Here is an 18851-nt window from a genome sequence, read left to right as displayed (position 1 = left end):
CCACTAGAGAGAGCTCTGCCATCACCTTTGACAAAGCGCAGCCGGGCTCCCGCAGCCAGCGTCACTCACACTGGACAATACGGCCACGAACGGTGTCGGATTAATATCCCGTCTGTCGTTTTAGTGTTGATTTATGGGTCCCAAAATAACACGGTAATGCACATGAGGTTATAGTGGTTTCCTTACAGGTCTGAGGAAGATGCTGTGCTCCTCCTCCTCCTCCGTCTGGTCCGCCAGCCTCCCTCTCTTTCGGTAGAGGTAGAGATGCCGGGTGTGTCGGTACACCAGACACTCACTAACAGGGAGATCCATTGATCACACAGCACCGGGTGCCCGCTAGGGGTGCATGAGCGGTTGTCATGGGAACAGGCAGTGAGGTTGGCATGAGCTGAGCTGAATTATTATTTTTTTTTTTTTTGATCATTTCTGGTCTGCGGGTGTGACCTGATTGTGTGAATTTGTGTACGTGTGTTGAATCATCTGACAACTTCTCATATTTCTATCTGCTCTTTCCTCGCGTGTGTGTGTGTGTGTGTGTGTGTGTGTGTGTGTGTGTGTGTGTGTGTGTGTGTGTGTGTGTGTGTGTGTGTGTGTGTGTGTGCGTGCGTGCGCGTGCGTGCGTGTGAAGATGGAGCAGGTATCTGATGATGAGTTGGACCATGGAGCCGAGGAAGACAGTGACAAGGAGGACCAGGACCTGGACAAGATGTTTGGAGCCTGGCTGGGAGAGCTGGACAAGCTCACACAGGTTAAAACATACATCCACACACGCACACACACATACACACGGGATGGTTGGTTACTCAGACACACTCACACAGGTAAAAGAGCAGAGAGAGAAGGAAGGGGCTGTATCCATAGCAACATTAACACTGCTAATTCTGTCTCCCTATACTGTATCCTAGCAACTCCCCCCTCCCACCACCACTTTGTGTCATGTATTTGTGCAGGTCCGTGTGTTTGCGTGTGACTAAGGAGTCTAGCAGGCAGACACGGTTGTTAGGGTACCGCGCTTCCACTGTAATGTCAGAATTTCGCTCGTGTGTGCGCTGCAGAGTCTGGATGACGGCAGGCCGCAGAAAGCGCTGCAGAAGCCTCCTCTCAGGCAGGAGACCAACATGGCCAACTTCTCCTACCGTTTCTCAATGTACAACATAAACGGTGAGACCACACTCACGGTGTCGTTACAAGAACAGCGTCCAGAAAAGGTCGAATAATTGATATCGTTTAACCCCCCAACCCCGCCCTCTGTTCTTCCTTTATCTTTACTCCCCTGCAGAGGCGTTGAACCAGGGAGACACGGTGGACCTGGACGCCCTGATGGCTGACCTGTGCTCCATCGAGCAGGAGCTCAATACCATCTCCAAGCCCAACGCAACTTCGCGCAGCCAGAACAAAGGCCAGCAGAGGGGCCCCGGGGGGCGGAGCGCGAGCGCGAAGCACACGGGCACCGGCGGAGGGGGAAGCAGCGGAGGTAGTCCTGCTGAAATATGACCATTAAGAACACTGAAATATCACACTTTTCCCCTCATCAAAGAGGCGGATCCGGCGACGGAAGCGGCGAAAGGCTGACGGGGGATAAATAAACGGTTGACAAAAGGCTGATCCTCTCCAGTAAAGCCGAAGAGAAAACAAAACCCCGCAAGGAAATATTTTTATAGGCAGAAAAAGGGGGGGGGGCATCCCGTTCGCCACGAGCTATATCACATTCAGTGTCATACTCGTTGAAAGGTCGACATGTGTTTGTCACACGCGTGTTAAAATGCGAGAGCTTCCGAAATCCGGCAGAAATGTGAAACGAATGCCGTGAAATATGAAGAAATGCATCCCCTGTATGTAGTTCCCGTCTCCTTTCTGAGCCGTGTTTAAACTCGAACCTCCCCAACAGGAAGCGCCAGCAGCAGCACCCGGGCGTCGCCGGCCAACACCGTCCGAGGCGGCGGCGTCAACGCTCGCCCCGCGGCCTCCAACATCTCCCTGGACGACATCACCTCTCAGCTGGAGAAGGCCTCTCTCAGCATGGACGAAGCGGCACGTCAGACCACCTCCTCCTCCTCTTCCTCCTCCTCGTCGTCCTCGTTTTCCTCCACCACCCTGCGGCGGCCCTCGTCCGGATCTTCCGGCGGCGGGGGGCAGCACCGCAGGACCGGCTCGGCGGGCGCCGTCAGCGAGCAAGAGGCTCCGTCCCAGCGGTCCAGCGTGAACTCGGCGTGCGCCTCGGCTTCCAGCACGGACTCCCTGGACACCGATAAAGCGACGGCGGGCGGAGAGGCGGAGGGCAGTCAGAGCGCACAGGGGCAAAACCAGACCAGCACAGAGGTATGAAAACATAAAGAACGTAGCCAAGGATATCAAAGACAGAGCGTTTATCAGCTGATGACAAAGTGCGTGTGAAGGAGTGTGAAAAGTCTGCGCGTTTCCAGCCGCAACGGTAAGTGAGATGTGCGTGAATCAGCGCCGCGGTCAATTCGGTTTCCGAATCCGATCGATGAGGGCGAATTGACCGTAAGCCCGCAATGAAGTCACGTCACCGAATACGTCGTAATCCCGAGCGTGACTCGGATTACAACGTGAGCGCCGACCGTTTTCTGACTTCATTCGCTTACTTTAACAAAGCACACCGGACAAATTCAAGAAAAGTTTGTTTAACCTATTTTCCAAGCGGCTAACATTTTGTTTAGGTGACTTTGTTCGAAAGGAAGGATCGATATAGTGTTTGAGTTCTGACGAAACACTGTATCTCGCATGTCCCTTGTCCCTCTCTGCATGTGTTTACATTGTCTGTGTTTGCATCCTCCGTCCCACACGCGCACACCTCGCCTGCACCTCCTGCTTTTTCCCAGCATGTCACACTGCGACGGGCCAAAAGTCAGCCGGCCAGGCGGCAGCTTGACTTCGCCTCGGGGCGGGGCGAAGTGGACCGGGCCACCGTAAGTGCATGTGCGCATGAAAATGTTCCATTTTAAGGCTGTACCGAGTACGATAACGTATCGATGCCATCACGTTAAAAATAAGTTTCTATTCTCTTATTTTGTCTATTTGGATCCTGTTACAAAATATTGGTAAAGGTGTAACCGTGACTATCGGAATAAACATTTCAGCTGTCTTGTGCGGCCTCGGGGTTTGTGCACAACGCCCACGTGACCAGAAAATGTGTACGGTGTGAACGAAGGATGCGTGTCGTGTCTGTGGCAGAATACAAACCCTACCATGTATTCAGTGTATTGTAATCATTGTCTCTCTCTCTCAAGTACTTCTCACAATCATTGCTTCTTTACCCACAGCTGCAGCTAATGACAACCACCCCTGCTGCGCGCTTCATTTATGGAGCCTTCTCTCGCTTCCACGCTTCTTTGTATCAAATAAGATCTAAACACCTGCGATTAATACGCCACCGAGAATCATCTGGCCCTGACTTCTCTATATTTTGTCTCTTCCTCTGCTCTCCTTTTTTTTTTTTTCTTTTTCTTTTTTTTATCCCCTCACCTCCTCACCCAAGCACTCCTATCTGGACCGAGAAACCTCGCTCATTCTGAAAAGCATAGCTGGAAAGCCTTCTCACCTCCTGACCAAGGTGACTTCCTCATACACTCGCCTTTTCTTCCATATTTCTCTGGTGTGTGTGTGTGTGTGTGTGTGTGTGTGTGTGTGTGTGCTGCTTCTCTCGTCTGCTCTGCATGTCTTTTTGTGGAAGAATCCATACTGGGAACACTGTTAAAGCACTCGCCAACACAGAACAAAATTGGAGAGAAAAAAAACCCCTCTGGTGTTTACATAAAAGAAGCCTTTGCTCATTTATTTAAACTCATGAAAGATGAGAAGTTGTAAAAGTGCAACTTATGAAAGGTTTGGCATGAAAAATAAGTCGCAAGTAACAAAAAATCCGCACGTATCTGACAGGGTGATCGGAATGGATTTGTCCTCATCGTTGACCTCCCACACTGATTGAGCACACTCGATTGTTTTTTTTCCTTCATGCTTCCACGTGTATCATTCACTGGCCTGCGGTCTCTTCTCTTCATTCACTTTTCTTGTGTCTCTTGTGTGTCGCTGCCTTTTGATTTGCATTGAGTGAGAAAGGAAAGCTCGCAACTGTAACACACGCAGGACGCTGTGAATACGGGTCTGACCAGTGAGGAGGGAGAAACCCTCTGTGCTCTCCCGTTCACCGTACGGTATCGTTCACATCCGGTCTTCGGTTTCCAACCCTCTCTGCTTTACTTGAAACGTCTCGCGGCTTCTCAGCAGATGTATCAGCTGCAGCTTTTGGCTCTCGTGCGGAACGTATGTCGATCGGACGGGTGCGGAAGTTGTCAATAAAAGTTGGAAACGAGGGCATTGAAAGACAGGGAGATACAGAAGGAAATCGTTTTTTGTTTTTTTTTAAATCCTACTTGAGATAATAAAATATAGTCGTATACATTTTAGACGAGAGCATCCCGAAAGATCTCCATGAGCGCTTGTCGGCGCTGAATGAAGCTTTTTCTTTTCTTTTCTTTTCTTTTCTTTTCTTTTCTTTTCTTTTCTTTTCTTTTCTTTTCTTTTCTTTTCTTTTCTTCTCTTTTCTTCTCTTTTCTTCTCTTTTCTTTTCTTTTTCCAGAACTCTTTCTCCATTTATTTGAATATAATAGGTGGCAACAGTGAAGCTGGCTTCCTCTCGCTGAGGTAGCCACGTTTTACAGCCGAAATGTCGGAGGGACAGTCGCTTTGTCTTTCTCTGCGTTACAAAACAAGGGAATTAATTCGGCGTTTCAAAGCTGTCGCTTTCTGGTATCTGAGCTCTCGGCCCGTCCGTGGACGCGGAGAGCATTTGAATAGTTTTAAAAGGCGAGGAGAGGAGCGACGGCCTGCTGCGTGCAGCCTGCGAGCGGGAGAGTTTATGGGTCAGTGTTACTCTTTCTGCCGGAGAAGGGGAAGAGCCACAATCGCTCGGACTTGCAAATATTCTCCCTCTCCTCGCTCGCATATCGGAATACTGAACGAGAGCGGGATGTTTGGGAACAAGCGAGGCGGGAGAGACATCAAAGAAAGAGGGAGCAGAGGCTTTTTTTTTTATTTGTATTTCAGGCGAGGCAGAAGAGCCTTTTTGAAGTCGTCCGTGCTGTGGCTGAGCGTGAAAGTGGAGGGGAAAACGCCTGTGGAATAGGAATCGGATTAAATGTCTGGTTGAAAAAAAAAGAAAGCAGAGTGTAGGTGTCATGTGGAGAGGTGAATAAAGGAGGGGAGAGTGAGATGTGGAGGGGGGGGTCACGCTGACATTTCGTAAGGCTAAATCTACAGTGTGACACAGATTGACTCGGGACTGTAATCTGCACAACCCCCGTGACCTCTTCTCTTCATCGCTGCTCCTCTCCCTCCCTCACTCACTCGGCTGACTAAAAGCCTGCCACGATGTGTTGGCAAACGGAGTCTTGTTTTTATTGCATTATTGTGTATGTGCCTTGGGGTTGGTCATGTGGAAATGGTAGTCTGGGTCAAGAAAGGAGGGTGGAGGGAGGGAGGGGCGCTTCTTGAGATAAGAGGCTTGGGGAGCAGTTGGTAATGCCCCTCACCCCCATTGCTTTTTAACACACGCGCCTTCAAATATTCAGCACCTCGGCTTCTCATTCACCCAAATTCCGGTCCGTCCTTGTCGCTCTAGTTTATCTCCAGGACCAGGGTCGGTCACGGTCCCCCCCCCCCCCCCGCTTTCGTCCTGATTGGCTGGAGGGCGCAGGGTCTTGAAAACGGGGCTCGCCGGTTGGCCGACCCCATCGGTCTACTATTTTTGTGGGGGATTACGCTCCATCGATTGGGCACGCTCCCAAACCCCCGCATCTGTTCTGAAGAGAGGAAGCAGGGGATGGGAGAGAGAGGAGAGAGAGGAAGAGGGAGGGAGGGAGGCACGGAAGGGGGGAGGGGCTTTGTCCTCCCTACTGTCTCACTTGGGGGGTTTTGGTCAAATCGCGCAAATCTCGGGCGCACACGTCTGCGCGTCAGTGAACCCACGCCGTCTGCTCAGCGAAGTCTCGGGTAGCTCGGACCAACGCCGTCGCTGAGCGACGGAGGATGGGGATGCGAGGCTGAATTTCATCTGCCGAGGACCACGGTGGAATAACTTTTTCTATCGCATCGTAAAATGTAAAAAAAAAAAACTGATTTTTTTTTTTTTTTTTTTTTTTTTTTTTTTTTGTGTTTGTTTTTGTTTCGTTTCAATAGTTTCAATCGTTTTTTATTTTTATTTTTAAAAAACAAAATTTGTATCAATCATGGACGCTTTGGAGGTTTTCCTTTTTAAAGTCAGATTTTGGTATCTGAGTGGAAGGCGTAGATGCTGTCTGAACTGATCCCGCATTCATCCGCAGCCTCTCGCCCTTTGGGGATCTTCCACTATTGTTTCCCTTCTGCTGTACAGCGAGATCAAAGGAAACTGCTGCAGCTCCACGTGAATCCGGTATGAAACTATAAGCGGCAAATGGAGCGCCATATTTGAGTGAACGCCGGACCGATGTCGACGCGGTTTTAGCATCGCTGGCGTTTATTTGTGTCCGATCAAAGTAATCCAACCGAAACCCCACGAACACGCGTGGAAGCGTACCCGACCTGTAGAATGGAGGTGATGGCATCTTGCTGGAGGGGGCAGGTAAGCGAGCCAAAGCAGAGGAAAATCTGGTTGTTGTTTTTTGTTGCACGTGACACCCTGTGCCATCACGCCAGAGGCTCGGGCATTTAAACGCTTTCCGATGCTGCTAACTATGTAATGAAGTTGTGTGTGCGTGATGTCTTGTTCCTGCCAGAGGGATAATGAAAGACGTGCCTGAAGAGGATGAGGCAAGGCTATGAAATCAAAAGGAATTCGTGGGTTCACTGTATTAACTGTGCTTCTGTGTCCATCCAGGAGGAGCAAGCTGCCAAATTGAAGGCGGAGAAGATCCGAGTCGCCCTGGAGAAAATCAAGGAGGCCCAGGTTAAAAAGGTAGCCCTTTTTCCTTTGTGTACACACTACTCGATGACTCGGTTTCTGGAAGAAAAAAAAAAAAGAAAAGAAAAGCCTGTGCGATAATAATTGCTGTCTTGTCATATCCATCGCACGCTGCATTTCTCGGTGAACTTCATTCACAGCGAGGCAGTGAAGCGCAGAGAAAATAGGTCATTGCGGTGTTTGATTATGTGTGTGGGGAGGGAGCAAGGAATCAGAGGCAGGCTTCAGAAAAAAGACGGGGTGTGCGTTGAGAGACAATGCGGACGCACTCGACACAAGACGCGTTATTTTTTTTAAAATTTATTTGGGGAACAACCGGAGGCGCTTTGCTTCCGTGTTGAACGTCTCTGTCGGGAAGTCGACACGGCGCTCTACAGGCAGGCCATTTTTTTTGTCCAGTGTTTCCGCCAGTGAATGGAACCGTCTCTGTGAATGAGAGCGATGCCACTTAGCAGAACGGTGTCCTTTCTTCACGCGATGAATAGCTGAAGCCCAACAGTGTCTCAATGCACAGTGCCCGACTTCATCTGCCAAGTAAATACGATACGACAGTATAAAGGGCGCTGGTACAGCCGCCACAGACGACAAGGGAGAGTGCTGCGATGTGCAAAATTATTAGTGGTTGTCAGCATTTTACAGGACTGGCAATTTACTAGACTTTGGATTGGATTCATGACACTGAAGCAGCTTGGTTGCAGGTTTGGATCATCTTCATTCGAGCAGTTATATTTTGACTTTAACTTTTGTGTTGCAGTGCTGGGGAGGGGGGGGGGGGGGTGAGGGAGTCTCCTGTGACAAAATGTAGGTCAGACTCCCCACGTCTAAGACGCCCTGATCTCCCAGCATCCTCATTGGTCTAAGCATCCCTTCAATCTCCCACTCCCGTACGCCGATTGGGTGTCGGGATCGCAGTGGGAGGGGGGGGGGACAAACAGGAGGTCAAGGAATCGACGGCTTCATTTGGTTTTCTCTCCAGGACGGCTCTTATGTAGGACACGACTTGCCGACGCCGGATTTGGCACGTGTGTTTGTGGCACGTTCAGATTAGTTTAAGCTCGTTTATTACAGAGGACTTTTGGATGCTTACAGATGCAAAACTTTGGGCAGATTATTGGGTGTTTGTGGATGTAAATGGGACACCGTGACCCCATAAGTAGTTTTGGAAACAAGCTTTTCAAGCACACGATTAGATTTCAACCTTCTAGTACATTAAAGCCGCAGATTGAAAGAGGAAAATATTTCCTACATTTATACCGGAGCTCGTAAGGTTATCGTTTTTTTTGTTTTTTTTAGGGAGATTTTCCACTCGGTCATAAAAGACAATAACGGGTGACAAAAATGAATTTGAGGGGCGACGGTAACGCTAAATGGTAATCGGTGTTAAATGAAAGGCGGCGAAGCACAGCTGGCTAATATTTACTCAAAATGGACAATAAATGACAAGCTTTTTCTCTGAATGTGGCGGGCATTATAGACGATAGAATAAAAGATCACTGCGGAATTGACGAATATGTTGTCGGAGACATGAAATGGTTCTTTTTAAAAAAGCAGATTTTCATTTGACGAGGATGATTTACAATCACGCGATTTAAAAACTTGCTTGACGTTCTGCCATTTGCGGACACAAGTTATGTTGAATTGTAGATGTGGTTTACGCGAAGCCGCTAGGATACAGAGTAAATGATCTACCGCACGCACACGAATAGATATTATACGAAGGTGTCCGCGTAAAAGAACCCTTCGTCCATTATCCGTCCTCTTTTCTCCTCCCGTTCTTCCTCAGCTGGTGATCAGGGTCCACATGTCAGACGAGAGCTCCAAGACCATGATGGTGGACGAGCGGCAGACAGTCAGGCAGGTGCTGGACAGCCTGTTGGATAAGTCCCACTGTGGCTACAGCCCCGACTGGTCCCTTGTGGAAACCATCACGGAGCTACAGATGGGTGAGAGAGGGGAGCGGACAGTTTCCACCGCACCAGAGTCACATAAACACCAGTTTAGTCTGCGCTGTGGGCATATGGATGTTTTTTTTCTTTGTTTTTGTTTTTTACACACACACACAGCAAAATACACAAAGCGGGGACAATGTAAACGGGCGCTAAACGTATATTAGATGTATCTCTCGTCACCGTTTGTGACTTCAGGCTGATTGTCGGGCTTACGGTTGAAGATTCCGCCCCACCCAAAAAACAGAAATCCCCGCACGAGGGAAACGAATTGTACATTTGCATGTCAGCAAAAAAACAAAACAAATCAGCATGTCTGGCATCTTGTCTTCATTACTTCTCTTCTCTCTCTCTCTCTCTCTTCCTCAGAGCGGATCTTTGAGGATCACGAGAACTTGGTGGAGAATCTTTTGAACTGGACCCGGGACAGCCACAACAAGCTGATGTTCATCGAGCGCATCGAGAAATACGCTCTTTTCAAGAACCCGCAGGTGACTACGTGTGTTACATTACAGCGCACATACGGCGACATACTCGGCAAAGCGAGGAGCAGATTATCCTCTCCTTTCGAGCCGCGCTGCATTTGGGTGCGTAAACGCCGAGCGTATACGCTGTACACACGGGCGACATTGTTTATGCATGTCGAGTGCCTGCGCAGCCAGACAGCAAACACGGGAGCGTGTTTGCGTAGGAGAGTTGGAAGTAGGTCAAAGCGCTAACGCGAGTAAAGGTAAATAATTTATTTCGCATAAGACGAGGTAAGCTGCCGACTTTACCCCCTCTTCCCTGCCCTCCGTTCACTTCCCCCTTTCCCTCACTCACTTTCAGAACTATTTGTTGGGGCGGAAGGAGACGTCAGAGATGGCTGACAGGAATAAGGAGGCTTTATTAGAGGTGAGCTTGCACAATCACAGCCACAGACTTTCCCTGTTTTTTTTTTCAACTGATTATTTATTTATTTTTTTTATAATTGTTTTTTTTTTCTCTTAATTTTCCGCGCGCGTGTGTCCATCAGGAATGTTTCTGCGGCGGCTCCGTGTCCGTGCCAGAGATCGAGGGCATCCTGTGGCTCAAAGAGGACGGGAAGAAGTCGTGGAAGAAGCGCTACTTCCTCCTCAGGGCCTCGGGGATTTACTACGTCCCCAAAGGCAAAGCCAAGGTCAGTGAGACTGTATTGAGATGGTGTACCGTGGACACACAGTCACGCTACTCCAGCCAGATAAAGACGGAGAGCGGAAGTGCGGGTCGGGGTTATGAGAACCAGATCGGCACCCGTCCGCTTTGCGGTATTTCCTGTTTTGGGTCAACAGAAACGGCAAATGGCACTCGCATCGGGGCGGGTTCGGCGCGCACGTGCTCTATTTTTTTTTTTTTTAGCACTTTACACTTTTTGTACAGATTTCAGAGACACCGGCAAAACGGTTTCTGACTTTGTTGCGTTATTTCAATTCCGCAGCCTCGTACGAGCTAAAAAGTAGCTTCGGTGTCTTACGATACATTATAGTGACAGTTTTAGGCACCGAGTAAAGCACTGTGAATTTCATATAAATGGGTGTAATTGCCTTGAAAAGCATTTACACGTAAATCTTGGACTAGTGAGGTACTTGGATCTTTTTTAGCTTCATTAATTACAGCCATTCCAGAGCAGCTTCACTAATGCATGTAAACAGCACGAGCTCGCAGAATTTAGCTTTTAGAACGTGAATTTGTAACGTAGACCGTTTCTATACCCGTAATCCAAACTCGATTGTATTTTCACCCCGCACAGGTTTTTGTCTCTTTTGTAAGTCTGCCACGCGTCTTCGATACGTAACGTTGTCTCCCGTGTCTCCGCAGGCGTCCAGAGATCTTGTGTGCTTCCTCCAGTTGGACCACGTCAACGTGTACTACGGCCAGGACTACCGCAGCAAATACAAGGCTCCTACTGACTACTGCCTGGCTCTGAAGGTGAAGCCCCGTCACCGGAGCCGGCAGTTTTTGCGTCGTGCGACTTCTTTGTTCTAAAAAAAAAAATATATACATATATATATATATATATATATATATAACGTACCGGCAAATTCCTCCAAAGGCCTTTATTCATCTGTGGAATGGCGCAAAAATATGTCTAAAGAAACTCAGAAACGGTAGAGGGTGACTTTCACGTCAGGTGCACGCGTTTACATCAGAGGTGTGAACGCTTGAAATTGTTTCGAGAGCCCCCGAGAGGTCTTCTATTACCGCTAAACAAAGCACTCTGCAGATAGTTTCCAAACAAGTCGGTTATTATTGCCATTTAATGAGTAGGATGTTTTACGACTCGGCGTATTTAATTTAGAAACATGAAATAGTCCGGTAAATGAACGGGAGATGCTCTAAAGCCAGCGGCCTGTGACGCGTCACATATATAATCCTTTACTCTCGATGGTAATATACATGTTTACGTCTCTTTCCAGCATCCGCAAATCCAGAAGAAGTCCCAGTACATCAAGTACCTGTGCTGCGATGATGTCAGGACCTTGCACCAGTGGGTGAACGGAATCCGCATCGCCAAGGTAGACGGAAGCCCGAGCTGCTGTTCAAGACCAAGAAATAGTCAAACGAAAATAAGCGTTAACGTACGTTACTTAATTTGACGTCTTCTTTGATCTCGCGTACAGTATGGCAAGCAGCTCTACGTGAACTACCAGGAAGCCATGAAGAGGACGGAGGCGGCCTACGATTGGTCGTCTCTGTCTACCGCCAGCATCCGGTCTGGCTCCAGCTCCGCCAGCATACCCGGTAAATTCACTTTCTGGTCAGAGCTGAACTAAGCTCCTCGCGGTTGGCCGGTTGACAGTTAATCGAGCGCACCTCGCCGGCAGGATGTCATTCGGAACTCAGGAAACATCTCCCGGAAAATAATTGTTTCCACTCACGATATGCTCCTCTTGGATTGTCTTAACTTTTGTTTGCGTGTTCTTTCAGAGTCCCAGTCTAATCATTCAGGCCACTCTGACAGCGGGGTGGACACGGGCTCCTCTCATGGCCGGTCCCAGAGTGTGGTGAGCTCCATTTTTTCTGAAGCCTGGAAGAGAGGAACCCAGATCGAGGAAAACACCAAGGTATGACTGAGCAAAAACCAAAAACCTCTCCTGTTTTGTTTTGTTACAGAATATGTAAGCTAACACACGACCTTCTGTCAGCAGATGAGAATGGAGGCATCCAGAGGGGCCACGCTGCCTCACGGTTCCCACGGCCATCGGCATCACAGCCAACATTCAGTTGACCACCTGGCGCTGACGCCCCCTCCGCAGCCTCAGGTGCAGCCTCAGGTGCAGCTTCAGGTGCAGCCTCAGGTGCAGCTTCAGGTGCAGCCTCAGGTGCAGCTTCAGGTGCAGCCTCAGGTGCAGCCTCAGATGCAGCCTCAGGTGCAGCCTCAGGTGCAGCCTCAGGTGCAGCCTCAGCCCTACCAACATCACCCGCCACAGCCTCAGCACACGCCGGTCCAACTCCAGACACCGACCCCGCCACAGCAACACCATCACCTGCCTCCGTATCCTCAACACGCCCCACAGCCGCCGCCGTCCCAGGCGCCACAGGGGCCTCCGCGGTCTCCACAGCAGGAGCAGTCCATCAGCAGCTACAACCACATACCGCCGCCGCAGCAACTGCCAGCTCCAGCACCCCCTCCGCCACCGCCGCCGCCTCCTCCTCCCCCTCCGCCCCTCGTTCAAACGGTGTCCCATCACTCGCCGGCTCCCACCATGTACAAGTACAGCACCATCACCCGGCTGCAGAACCAGAAGGCCTTCCCGGGGACCAATCACCACAAGTTGCCCGGTCACCTCCTCGCAACCGCCCAGCTGGTTCTGCCCCCAGCTCCGACGGTGCAAGTCATCAAACCCAACGTCAATCACATCGCCGCAAGGACTAATGTCCCTCCTCCCCCTCCTCCGCCTCCGCCGTCCATGCCGACCCCCGGGTCAGCCATGGCTGTGCTGAAGCTGGGCCCTCCGAGTCCGGCTGCCCCGCCCGCCTTCATCCCTCCACCGCCGGCTCCCCCACAGACCAACGGACTAGCATTTCCTCCACCGCCTCCACCTGCGCTGGCTCCCACGAGTCAGCCCGTTTACCCCGACAGGCCGAGGTACGCACCGAAGGAGCGATTTCCCAGCCCGCCGCGGGACCTCCCGTCTCCAAACGGAGGCCTCGAGGACTCCCCGCCGCCCGCCCCGGCTCCACCGCCCCCACCTCCTCCGCCTCCACCCCCCGCCGCCGCCGCCTCCTCCTCCTCCTCCTCCCCAGCAGTTCCCAGTATCGACCCGGTTTCCGCCTCCTCCGGCACCCCCCGCCGGCGCCGCCCAAAACCTTCACCCCGGGGTTTCTCCCTCACACGGCCCCCAAGCCTACGTCCCCGGTCTCCCCGTTCCCTCCCGCCCCGCCTCCCGCCGCCGCCACGGCCGGCCCGACCCCGCCGCCGCCGCCGCCCCCCTCCTCCACCAGCTCCCTTCAAGAAGCAGTTCGGCCTCCAGGTGGGCCACCCGCCTCCAACTCTGCCCAAGCAGCACAGCCTGTCGAAACCGGCGCCGACTTCCACCGGAGCACCTCCGACCACGTCTCTGGTGAAACAGCTGGCGAGTCAGTTTCCGGGAGCTTCATCCCACGGGGCCAATCACACGGAGAGCCCCAGAGCCCCCCTCTCCCCACCCGCGGTGAAGACCAAACCAAAATGGCAGCCGGGCGGTGGCCAGCAGCTCCAGTCTCCAGAGTTCCCTCCTCCTCCTCCCCTGGACGGCAACGCGGGCTTCTCGGCACCTCCTCCTCCTCCTCCGCCCCCTCCGCCGCCGCCGCCGCCCCCGGCACCCGTCACTGGCCCAACGCCGCCCCCGCCTCCCCTTCCTCCCGGAAACCTGGACTCCCCGGACCCGAGGAGGTCACCCTCCGGCTCCTCCGGGTGGGGAGGTAAGAAACCTCCTCCGACCCCGCAGAGGAACTCCAGCATCAAGTCCAACGCCTCCTACGAGGAATCCAGGAGAAACTTGCTCAGCAAATTCGCTCCCCGGGACGACGCCTCCTCTTCCTCCCCACGTCTCGCCTCCTCTGCCGGATCCCCTTCCAAGGACTTCTCAACCGGACCCCCTGCTCCCCCGAAACCGGGAAAGCTCAACCTGTCCAATCTACCCGCGGCGCTACAGGCCAAAGTGAGCCAGGCGAAGCAGTCCGGCGGCGACTTCCCCTCCCCGCCGCCCGAGTGCGCCTTCTTCCCGCCTCCCCCCCCTGCCTCCGAGCTCTTCCCCCCTCCGCCGCCGCCGCCGCCGCCGCCTCCGGCCAACGACGCCCACGGCGGAGGACCTCCTCGGGTCGCGGTGGTCAACCCCCAGCCCCAGGCTCCCCCGCCACCGCCGCCCGTCTCCCTCGTCAGCAACTCGACGTGGGGGAAGAGCTCGCTGAAAAAGACTCCTCCGCCCACCCTCGCGCGGCGGAGCAACAACACCCCGGAGCCCCCTCCGCTCTCGCCGCCTCCACCCACCTCCCCGAAGGGCAGCTCGGGCCAGCCCAACTTCCTGGCGGATCTCAACCGGACGCTGAAGCGAAAGTCGGCGGGTCGCCAGAGTTCCCTCAACTCCGCGGGGACCGCGGACGACGCGGCGCCGCCTCCGCCGCCCCCCGAGCCGCTGCCGGACCGAGGGAAGCAAAGCAACGGAGGAAACGGCGGCTACGCGTCCGGAAACATCTCGGGCTACGCGACGCTACGACGAGGACCCCCGCCCGCGCCGCCCAAACGGGGGGACGCGACCAAACTTACTTGAGATTGTTGAACTCGGAGGTCGGGACGCAATGAAGACGGACGAATAAACGAAAGGATATAGCGAAGCGAAGGACTCCCTTTCTCTTGGGATCGCAGTGATAAAATAGACTGTATACTCCAAGCCAAACCGGACCGTGGTCAATTCGTGTTTGCTAATTATTGCATTTTTTTTTTGTTTTTGTTTGTTTTTGTTTTTTTTAAACATGCCAGGTATTCTAGATCAGTGGGGTTTACAATATTGGGACAGTAAAAACTGGAGCAGGTAAGTTTGAGGTCACAGAAAACTCAAATGAATTTTGTGCGATCGCCCAAACTCTCCAGGACACATTGCATTGCCCCTGTACGGTAAATCCCACCCGTCCGGCACACCCAGCAGACTCGAACAAACTCTTAATAAGAATCGTGCAAATATTCCCGGATCCGGGTCTGAGCCAAAGTCACGCATCCGCTTCTTTGCCATAAGTTTGTGCCACGTACCGGAGACGGGAAAAAAATAAAATAAAATCACAAAAAAAACAACAACAAAAACACATCAGGATCTTACCGCTTTTGGTACCGCATGGACAACATGTAAACAACGAGCTGTAAATCGCCGAGCTGTTCTGGTGCGTGCGCGAGAGAGAGCGAAACGGAGACCGAGTATGCACACGTGCATTACGTTGGCGCATGTGCGTACGGTTCTACGGCGGCGAAGTAGTCGGAGAGGGCCTTCGCTGGGACGGGCGTCGTTAGGTTTGCTTTTATATCAAATTATTTAATGACTGATAAATGGAAGGATTTTTGTTTTGTTTTTTATAAGTGTCTTTTAATAGCAGGTCAACGAAGCCTAGAGAGGAACAACATTAGGGCACAATGGAATGTATACGGAAGGTGATCCGAACTTTTGACATCTGTCGTCTTAAAGCATTTCTGGACTGTTTCACCACTTGGCAAATGCAAATTAGAAGGAAGCCTTATTCCCAAAGTCTTGCACGGAGGTCAAAACAGAAAGGAGATATCTTCCAAAGACTCTGCAGAGTCTGGACTGTGCAAACCCGAAGAAAAAAAATTAAATAAAATACACTTCCTTTTTTTTTTTTTTTTTTCTTTTTGTTTGTTTATTTAATGAAAAACTTGTAATCTGTAAATGGAGAGGAGGCCTAGGGTGGTGTATCTTCGTGGACTGTGTGAGTTCCCTGTGTGTCGGCTTGATTTTTTTTTTTTTTTTTTTGGGACCTTCTCCTTCAGTTTGTATCTGTACAGTTGCAGCTGCTGTTCCGTTAACTGCCCCCCCCCTCCACCTCCCTCCATCTCCATCTCCCCACCCACCGCCTTTTCTTTTTTAATTTTTTTTTTGGGAAGTCGCACGGCATCCAGGATGCCGGAAACTGGATTCAGCCATGTGACCCATGTCGTCGGTTTGCCCGGTTAATGTACAGCGTATTAAATGACGTAGTTGACGACAGGAATCAGCTGACGCTGCATTGGACCGAATGCGTCTCGTCGGATCTTCACGGTGCCGTCGCCGCTTCACCTCGGCTTAGTGCGCAGGAGGGTTTCCGTGGTCGGGGTGCCGGTGCCGACGTTCAAAGGAGCTCGTTGTCATCACGTCCTTGTGTGCCGGGATGACGTATCATTTAACATTTCATATCATTTTAAAACAGAATTGGCTTCCGAGTGGAAATGCGTGCCGTGCCGGTCGAGTCCATCCAAGCTTGGCCCGGTTAACATCTTATTGTTTTCGCCCCACGCAGCAGCCGCAGCGGGTTTAAACGCCACTGTATGTAAGTTATTGACGTGCTGATGTGAACACGTGGGGGAAGGGGGGGGGGGGGGGGGGGGGTGCAAATGAGATGAAGAAAAATGGTTGCAGATAGAGTTAACTGTGTCCTCTTGCATATAAACTGAAAAATCACAATATAAATGTTAAAACCAGACCTCAATCTGTCTCGGAGTGCTCATTTGTTCGACCGATTGAATAATGTATAGCTGGAAGGATTTATTTAACGTCATGTATTTAAAGCAACCATCACCGTCCCCAAGTACTAACGATCAGTGGACCTCCGGCTCCCTCTAGCGGTCAGATCTTTGCCTTACACTAACCGATTTACAAGTGCAGAGGAATGCAGCATTTTACTGTGAAACAGAAGGATTAAAAAAAAATGATGAGGAACCTACAAATTGAGATGGAATGTATTCTCTCGTGTGTTTTACTGATCGGCTAAAGCTTTGTAAATATAACCAAATAAATATAATTAAATGGGAATAAAAAGAGACCGAAAAAAAAAAAAAGGTGCACATTTTTTTGTTTTTTTTTATTTCTGAGTTCCGATCGGCACCTAAATGTATCCCGAGCCGAACTCTCACACCAGGTAGTTGCTGAAAGTGTCTCCTCTGGGCTGCACCTCCTCCATCTGGGGAAGGAGGGAGCGACCGGGCTGGACGGGAGGTGCGGAAGGAGTGGCAGGAGCGGCAGGAGCTGGGACTGTCAAAAGATTTGGGGGGGGGGTCTTCAGTCACCAAAAAAAAAAAGGTCAAATCTTTTGAAGAGGATTAAAACAACATATTTGATGGTATTGTAGCGTACTGTGCTCACCTCTGTTTATGAATGGGACATTGAACTGATGTCTCCCTCTTGAGAAAAGCTGCGGAATCCAAACCATTTTATTATTCATTTATTTGCCTTTGTTTGACCTTAACTTAAGAGTTTATTGGGTTCATTTATCGCGGTTGGTTTGCTGCAAATTGTACTTAAATGAGTGGTGAATGATGTACAACTTACAAATGAATGTCTTGTCTGTTAATAGCTTCAGACCCTCCTCTCCCCCCCTCCACCCCACTCTCCACCTCTGCCTCACTCTTTACTGCCTCCTCACCTCCTCGCTGGACTCTGAGCTGGAGCTGCTGTCGGGGCCACATCTGAGAGAGAGCACCTGGGCCGAGCCGCCGGACGTTCGTACCCGGGTGGAGCAGGAGAAGGAGGGCTGGAGCAAATGCGGGTGAGAGGTGCAGGATGTCTCGGTAAGTACATTGTTTTGTGCCATCACGGCCGAGCACATGTCATCGACACATCCCGTCCCGGTGAATCCGTGCCAAAGTAAACAGTGGGCTAGAGGAGTTGGTGGAATCGGGGACCGAGTTATCAGGCCTCGAAAGAGTCCAACAGTAGTGTACAGGTAACGTGAGATATACAACATCCCGGCTGTTGACTGTCCCGCTTAAACACTTGAGCATTTATTCTTGAACTGATAGTTTATTCGAAAAGATTACAGGACTATAGGACGTTGTTTTATTTTATATATATATATATATATATATGATATATATGATGTATATGAGCTCCATTTGTCTTTTTGCTGTTTGTAGTATTCTTTTATGACTAAAAGCTTACATATATTTAATTGAAGTGATTTCATCCCTGAGGTCTCACCACAAAGAAGCCACGTCTGTAGTCACACGTCTGCGGGTCCTTTCCTGAGGTCTTTGCACACTCGCTCTCTTTGATGCCAAATTTCATCAGCAGGTCAATAGTGCTCTGGCCCTTAGGAATAACCTGGCAGATCACACGTAAGTATATAGGAGAGGGTTAAAAAAGCAACCGCCACAGCTGTTAAACGGTGCAAAATGACTTACGAGTTTCTGTATTTGAAATATTTCCTGTGCAGGCTCACCTTGGTCACAGAGGCCCGAGTCAGCCGGTAGAGACGGTTGACGGCATAGGCGGAGTTGATCTCGGCGAGAGCCGCTCCGAGACCCACGCCTGCCGTAGACCGCAGCTCAGAGTTGTACAGCGGGACGCCTGCAAGGTCAGAGATGGCGTCAGGGACAGTTACCGCATCCGGGTTTTGAAGCGATCGGCACCGACTCGCTCACCTGCGCATCCCAGAGCTCGCAGCAGGGCCAGGAGAAGCACGTACGACCTCATCTTCACCACACCAAGAGCTTCGGTCCTGCTTTCGGCTCCCTCTAAACACGCTCGGCTTATGTACCGACGAACCGTGTGCACCGCCTCCTACCCTCCGTAACCCCGTGGAAAAAAAACCCGCTTCCCTCCTTCATGCAATCACTCCTAACCTTTGTTCTGCACTATTGATCCCAAGCGGATGTGCTCAATTGAATGAGGCCCGTGATGAGGATTGTAGATCCGATTTTCACTCACATCATCTATTAGACGTACTCTTAAACTGTCAAATTC

The 18851-nt window shown here is 51.0% G+C and overlaps 2 protein-coding genes across 4 annotated transcripts in view; one reads left to right on the top strand and one right to left on the bottom strand.

The window, feature by feature from the left end:
- The window catches only part of raph1b (Ras association (RalGDS/AF-6) and pleckstrin homology domains 1b), a 38011-nt gene extending 21527 nt beyond the window's left edge, over positions 1-16484 (top strand). For 2 of the 3 annotated variants that reach the window (XM_069166266.1, XM_069166267.1), the window contains 16 exons: positions 629-748; positions 1056-1161; positions 1280-1474; positions 1889-2319; positions 2844-2930; positions 3500-3574; positions 6878-6955; positions 8745-8904; positions 9277-9398; positions 9736-9801; positions 9923-10066; positions 10744-10854; positions 11343-11441; positions 11547-11667; positions 11854-11990; positions 12075-16484. In XM_069166266.1, coding sequence (XP_069022367.1) covers positions 629-748; positions 1056-1161; positions 1280-1474; positions 1889-2319; positions 2844-2930; positions 3500-3574; positions 6878-6955; positions 8745-8904; positions 9277-9398; positions 9736-9801; positions 9923-10066; positions 10744-10854; positions 11343-11441; positions 11547-11667; positions 11854-11990; positions 12075-14678 — 4656 coding nt within the window. In that variant the 3' untranslated portion in view covers positions 14679-16484. The remainder of the gene's footprint in view (positions 1-628; positions 749-1055; positions 1162-1279; positions 1475-1888; positions 2320-2843; positions 2931-3499; positions 3575-6877; positions 6956-8744; positions 8905-9276; positions 9399-9735; positions 9802-9922; positions 10067-10743; positions 10855-11342; positions 11442-11546; positions 11668-11853; positions 11991-12074) is intronic. The other variant, XM_069166268.1, reaches the window with a different exon arrangement.
- Positions 16485-16953: 469 nt separating this feature from the next.
- spp2 (secreted phosphoprotein 2) lies at positions 16954-18672 on the bottom strand. The gene is made up of 6 exons (XM_069166271.1): positions 18530-18672; positions 18328-18455; positions 18087-18209; positions 17533-17640; positions 17253-17301; positions 16954-17141 (listed from the first exon to the last, which is right to left on the bottom strand). The coding sequence occupies exons 1-6, from the start codon at positions 18579-18581 to the stop codon at positions 17020-17022; spliced, it is 582 nt and encodes a 193-aa protein (XP_069022372.1). The 5' UTR covers positions 18582-18672; the 3' UTR covers positions 16954-17019.
- Positions 18673-18851: the final 179 nt, after the last annotated feature.

Source organism: Embiotoca jacksoni, unplaced genomic scaffold, assembly GCF_022577435.1.
Source record: "Embiotoca jacksoni isolate LCO1_2020_lvr unplaced genomic scaffold, fEmbJac1.0.p SCAF_38, whole genome shotgun sequence".
NCBI lineage: Eukaryota > Metazoa > Chordata > Actinopteri > Embiotocidae > Embiotoca > Embiotoca jacksoni.
Note: the sequence above shows the minus strand (reverse complement) of the source record. Positions and strands in the feature narration are given on the sequence as shown.